This window comes from Calidris pugnax, unplaced genomic scaffold (genome assembly GCF_001431845.1).
Source record: "Calidris pugnax isolate Ruff unplaced genomic scaffold, ASM143184v1 scaffold273, whole genome shotgun sequence".
Classification (NCBI taxonomy): domain Eukaryota; kingdom Metazoa; phylum Chordata; class Aves; order Charadriiformes; family Scolopacidae; genus Calidris; species Calidris pugnax.
Genome location: NW_015094508.1, coordinates 5,718,626 through 5,725,073, shown reverse-complemented (window position 1 = coordinate 5,725,073; position 6,448 = coordinate 5,718,626). Strand labels below are relative to the sequence as shown.

Sequence of the window (6,448 nt, the reverse complement as noted above, 5' to 3'; positions counted from 1 at the left end):
AAATACCACAGCACTGATGAAGGAGGGGTGGATTTCCAGCACGTCAAGACCATAGGCAGATCCATACCCACGCAAGCACATATCCTAAGTGTGCTTCTGTACGTACAGGTGAGGCAGGACAAGTGTCCTCCTGAAGGGCTCTTTTGAGCCTGGGGTCCTGCTGGGGTGCACAGCCTGGCCAGGGCTGCCCTGCCACCACTCCAGCCCAGGACACCCAGCACCACCAGCGGCCCAGAGGATGCCACCAGGCATGGGTGATTGAGGAAGCGCTCAGGGGAGCCAGCTGAGCGAACTGGAGGCCAGTGCCTGTGACAACACAAGTCTTGTGCATGTTGCCACAACTCAGGAGTCACAGGCAGGCCACTGATGGGCAGCCTGTCCCAGCACACCACATATTAGAATCATAGAATCATAGAATGGTCCAGGCCAGAAGGGACCTCCAAAGGTCATCTAGTCCGACCCCCCGCAGTCAGCAGGGACACCCCCAACTCGACCAGGTTGCCCAGGGCCTCGTCGAGCCTCTCCTTGAATATCTCCAGGGAAGGGGCCTCAACCACCTCCCTGGGCAACCTGTTCCAGTGCTCCACCACCCTCACAGTGAAGAACCCTCTCCTGATCTCCAATCTAAATCTGTTCCCCTCCAGCTTAAAGCCATTTCCCCTCGTCCTGTCACTGCAGGCCTTTCTAAACAGGCTCTCCCCAGCCTTCCTGTAGCCCCCTTCAGGTACTGGAAGGCTGCTATTAGGTCTCCCCGGAGCCTCCTCTTCTCCAGGCTGAACAACCCCAGCTCCCTCAGCCTGTCCTCGTAGCAGAGGTGCTCCATCCCCCTGATCATCCTTGTGGCCCTCCTCTGGACCCTCTCCATCAGGTCCATGTCCTTCTTATATTGAGGGCTCCAGACCTGCACACAATACTCCAGGGGAGGTCTCACCAGAGCAGAGTAAAGCAGAAGAATCACCTCTCTGGACCTGCTGGCAACGCATCTTTTGATGCAGCCCAGGATGCGATTGGCCTTCCGGGCTGCAAGTGCACACTGCCTGCTCATGTCCAGCTTCTCATCCACCAGCACCCCCAAGTCCCTTTCCTCAGGGATGCTTCCTTAAAAGTGTTGAGGACCCAGGCCTGCACTTCTAGTCTTTGCAATGCCGTCATTTAACTCACACCTTTATTTTTTGTGTTTCCCCCAATTCTGGTCTCAGAAACCTTTCCCCTTTTCCTCCTCTCTGGCCTTTTTCTCCTTCCCCTTCTGCACGGCTCTGGCCCAGTGGGTTGATCCTCACCCTCTGCCCGCTTCCACGGCGCTCGGTCTCCCTGCTCTGCTCCCGGGCCATCCACCCACCCCTGCCTCTGCCGTGCAGTCCTCCCCTTGTGCTGTTTGCCAACATCTCCATCTCCCGGACACAGCTCACATGGCACGTAACTAAATTTTTTTTTTTTCTTTTCCCTGCCTACAAAGCTTATCGACATCTTCTGGTTGATCCGTGGGCTTCAAGGGAACTTCAGGCTGTGAACTGGGGGCTTTCGGACAGGAGGGAGGACCTGTAGATTAAACTTTTAAGGGCTCTCCACAAGGCGGCTGAAATAGCAGGGCCAGCATTTCTCTTTAACAGGCTTTTGCTTGACATGCAGAGGCCCCTCACGGGCATGGAGAACAATTTGCAAATCTGCAAATTAAAAAAAAAAAAACAAAACACAACTTTGATTTCTGATCAGTGAAATTCTGAAATTTTCATTTCCTGCAGCCATCCTCCTCTGAGCTCCCAGCCCTCCATCTCTTCCCAGTTAAAGTCTACCCATGCTACACAAGAGGCTAGGAGAAGCAAAGCTGAAATAGGCAAGGCCACTAGATACAATCCCTCTTATTCTCACCTCTCCACTCTCCTCTCTCAGAGACACTTGATCTGAATCCCTTTCCCTGTGCCGTTCCTCCCCCACGCCACCTCCCTCACATCAATTTCTGACTTCTTTGTCCTGCCTCAGTGCTGAACTAAGGTCCAAAATCAGATTTCGGGATGTCCCGCAAGCAGGGAGTTTGCCGTATGGATGGAAAAAAGCTGCCAGCTCACATATGAACATTTCCAACCCTCTGCCTCAATTTTCCCATTAGTTTCAACTGGACATTTTAGTCTGCTGTGGTCTTCTGTAGCACCTCCGTGACCTGTTAACACACTTTGTGTGTCATCCAGGACGTCACTCCACTTTACCTGTATGTGAACCAATCCCTGGTACACTGGAGGTGGGGTGAAACCAGCTGGGTGTCAGGCACTTCACCGAGGATAAGTATCAAACCTCACCAACATGGAGGACTTCCCAGCTTCGTGAGTGTTACCGGAAAATCTTGAGTGACCTAATGCATGCATGAAGGAACTACCATGTAAAGGCTCTGGAAAAAAGATCAGGCTTAGGTAGAAACATGGTGATGTTGATGCCTTGTGCAAAAAGTGTGGGCATCAAGGGAAGGAGGCTGATTGTAAACACTGCCATAGGCAGCAGCACCAAGAACTGGTTATTCAAAGCAGAGAAAGTGCTCAGGCAACTTACAAGGCACGTATGTTAAGGTTTCTGGTCCATCCACCAGGCTGCTGGGGGTGGACTCCATTGCAGTTGATAGGCCTGAAAAAAAAATTCTGATCCCAACAACTTATGTAATTCAAAATGCCTCTTGGAAACTAGGATCACACCAGACTGCTGAATTGCGACGAGAAAAGAAAAGAAAAAGAAGAGCTACCCAGTGAAGCATGCGCAGCGATGGTTCTGAGAAAAATTAAGACAATATATTTTTCATGGAAGCACAATTCCACAACTCACCTCTTCTAATGGAAACAAGTTGCAAGACTCTATATATTGGACAGATATTCTTCAGATGAAAAACGGTAACATAATACAGTGGAGCCAATTCCTGCTACCTGTTCCACCCAATTCCTGCCAGCAGTGAGCGTCTTTTGAAAATGAGAGTTACTGGTATATACCATCTCATTAGTGAGAGCACCTGCAGTATAATTCTGATACTGGAAGGCAGGATGCAGCCCCATTTTCAGGGCACTGGGAACTCTTAAACTCGCTATGGCGATGTTGGAAAATACAAGGTGTTCTGAACTTGGTGTAAAATCTTTGTATATTTGTGATCCGGTACTGCATTCTATAATAATGGGAGAGGGGTTATTGTTTAAAGCTACTGAAGCGGCATACCGAGGACGCTTGAAAAGTCAAGAAGAATAGGGAGGAGATAGGCATCTAAAACGGGCCTGGAAACCTACCAGAGGGACGAAAGGTAAAAAGTACACGGCGAGGAAGACGTCTTACTTCATCAGAAACGACCACCGAAGACCACTAGAAGGGACTGGAATGTCGCCAGAATGACGCAATCTATGAAGCAATCCCTAATGAATATGTAATAAGAGGTGATGGGGTGACTATTGAATATGTATGAAATTGTATAATCGTGAGGGTATAAATTGTAAGTTGACACGGTCGTCGGCGAACCAGATTTGGGTGACTACCCCTGGTTCCCGGGCCCGCGAAATAAAGCACCGCATATAACTACCTTCCAGTGGTTATGTGTTTGTCACCGACAGTTTTGGCGACCCAGATGGGACCTCGCGGGCATTGCCGAGGCGGATCGCGACCTGATCCTGCTCCAGCCGGCACCGAGGATTTCTCGGGGAGCCATCAGCCGCATCCGACCTCCGCTGCTCCCGACGGACCTCTGATAAGGTAAGACAAGGTGCTTTATTCTGGTAAAGGTAATTGGTACCAAAGCGGGGTAAAAGCCTGCCAGTCAGACGCGGTGAAAGCTGCGCTTGGTTGGGCTAAGGAGCTCCAGGTGGTAAGCCGCGGCGCCGTCCGTCAGACAGGGCGAAAGCCCTGCAGGTTCGGCAGTGGGTAAACGGGAAACGGTAATGGTAAAAAAAGGTAAACAGGTAAAAAGGTAAACCGGTAAAAAAAAAAGGTAAATGGTTTAGGGGGCCTAGGAAATAAAACTATAACAATTGTGGGAGCCACAGGGAAAGAGGAACGCCGGCCATTCCTACAACCCCTGGATTTAAGGTTTAGGGGAAAAGAATTAACTCATGAGTACCTGTATGTACCTGAATGCCCGGTTCCGCTTTTAGGGCGGGACCTTTTGGCAAAGCTAGACGCCAAGATCATGTTTGAAAATGGGGAACTAGTAATGCAAATACCAGAATCTAAAATCGGTCAAATTCTAGTCTTAAAGGATCAGCCGAAATCCCGAATACCCCAAGAAGTAGAAGAAGCAGTAATGCCGAAAGTATGGGAAACCGACATTCCCGGAAAAGCAGAAACAGCCCGACCGGTAAGCGTAGAATTAAAGGAAGGAGCGCAACCGGTCCAAATTAGGCAATATCCCCTGAAATTGGAGGCTAGATGGGGAGTAGTGAAAATTATCGACAAATTTTTAAAGCATAAGATTCTGGAACAATCTGAGTCTGAATATAATACACTGATTTTTCCAGTAAAGAAGCCCAATGGAGAATATAGGTTAGTACAAGATATGAGAGCTATTAATGAAATTACAAAGGACATACACCCTGTGGTAGAGAACCCATATACCTTGTTAACTTCTGTGAAGGAGAAATACAAATGGTTTACAGTTATTGACCTAAAAGATGCCTTTTTCTGTATCCCACTTGACAAAAGTAGTAGGAAACTGTTCGCCTTTGAATGGGAAAATCCACAGAATGGACGAAAAACACAACTGACTTGGACTCATCTTCCGCAAGGATTTAAGAACAGCCCGACTCTGTTTGGAAACCAGTTAGCAAAGGATTTGGAGAAATGGACTATACAAGGAGATATTCAGGTACCGAGATCACAATACTTACTATTACAATATGTTGATGATATCTTTGTCGCTACAGAAGAACGACCACTGTGCATTCAGGTCACGATTGCTCTTTTGAACCAATTAGGACAGAACGGATATAAGGTTTCTAAAGAAAAGGCCCAGATAGCTTGTGAAACAGTGCTGTATTTATATTGCTACTTGTAGTTCTGGGAATTTATCTTACCTTCAGTTATCCTAAAAGGCAACTGAGTCGCGATAAAGTATGGACTCATCGTTTGGTCCAAGCAGTAACAAGAGAACACTCTGAATGTCCAGGAAATATAATGCCCCCACCGTCGTATAAAGAAACGGCATAAATGAAAATACTTGCAATATAAAGTGAAGTATTTTCAAAGGGGGGGAATGTTGGAAAATACGAGGTGTTCTGAACTTGGTGTAAAATCTTTGTATATTTGTGATCTGGTACTGCATTCTATAATAATGGGAGAGGGGTATAGTTTAAAGCTACTGAAGCGGCATACCGAGGACGCCTGAAAAGTCAAGAAGAATAAGGAGAAGATAGGCATCTAAAACGGGCCTGGAAACCTACCAGAGGGACGAAAGGTAAAAAGTACACGGCGAGGAAGACGTCTTACTTCATCAGAAACGACCACCGAAGACCACTAGAAGGGACTGGAATGTCGCCAGAATGACGCAATCTATGAAGCAATCCCTAATGAATATGTAATAAGAGGTGATGGGGTGACTATTGAATATGTATGAAATTGTATAATCGTGAGGGTATAAATTGTAAGTTGACATGGCCGTCGGCGAACCAGATTTGGGTGACTACCCCTGGTTCCCGGGCCCGCGAAACAAAGCACCGCATATAACTACCTTCCAGTGGTTATGTGTTTGTCACCGACAGCGAGACCCCACCTGGAGTCCTGCATCCAGCCCTGGGACCCCCAACGAACGAAGGCCATAGACGCTTTCGATTGAGTCCTGAGGGCCATGAAGATGCTCAGAGGGCTGGAGCACCTTTCCCATGGAGACAGGCTGAGAGAGTTGGGGTTGTTCAGCTTGGAGACGGCTCAGAGGAGAACATATTCCAACCTTCCAGTACCTGAAGGGTGCCTACAGGAGCTCTTTCCCAATGACTGCAGTAGAGGACAAGGGTTAAGTTTTAAAACTGCAAAAGGGTAGATTTATATTAGGAAGGAATTCTTTACTGTGAGGGTGGTGAGGCACTGGAACAGGCTGCCCACAGAAGCTGTGGATGCCCCATCTGTGGAGTGTTTAAGGCCTCTGGAGTGGATGGAGCTTTGAGCAACCTGGTGTAGCGGGAGGTGTCCCTGCCTATGGCAGGGGGCTTGGAACTCGACAATCTTTAAGGTCCCTTCCAACCTAAACCATTCTATGATCCTATTACCACTTTTAACGCCCAGTTTCACTTGCCACCCGCTCGCCTGTACCCAGGCTCCCCAGAGCCACGCCACCAGCCTCACAGCGACACGTACCAGCAGCCGCCGCTCACTTAACTGGGGATGGGGGGGGGACGGTTCTCTACGAAACAACACCGTGCCAAACCACAATGTCTCTGTTCCCACCGCACACCCAGGCAGGCACAACGCAGGGCCCACAGCAAACACCCGCCCCCCC

General features: G+C 48.7%; 1 protein-coding gene across 3 annotated transcripts in view; it reads left to right on the top strand.

Moving 5' to 3' along the window:
- The first annotated feature begins 3,226 nt into the window (after positions 1-3,226).
- SLC30A5 (solute carrier family 30 (zinc transporter), member 5) overlaps positions 3,227-6,448 on the top strand; it is a 28,891-nt gene continuing 25,669 nt past the window's right edge. Inside the window, exons 1-2 of one of the 3 annotated variants that reach the window (XM_014964963.1) lie at positions 3,227-3,714; positions 4,660-4,822. Coding sequence is in view for 1 of the 3 variants with exons in the window: in XM_014964961.1 (XP_014820447.1) it covers positions 5,801-5,964 (164 nt within the window). In the remaining 2 variants the exon portion in view is untranslated. Of the gene's footprint in view, positions 3,715-3,968; positions 4,823-4,992; positions 5,965-6,448 lie in introns of those variants that run through there. The other 2 variants (XM_014964962.1, XM_014964961.1) reach the window with 2 other exon arrangements.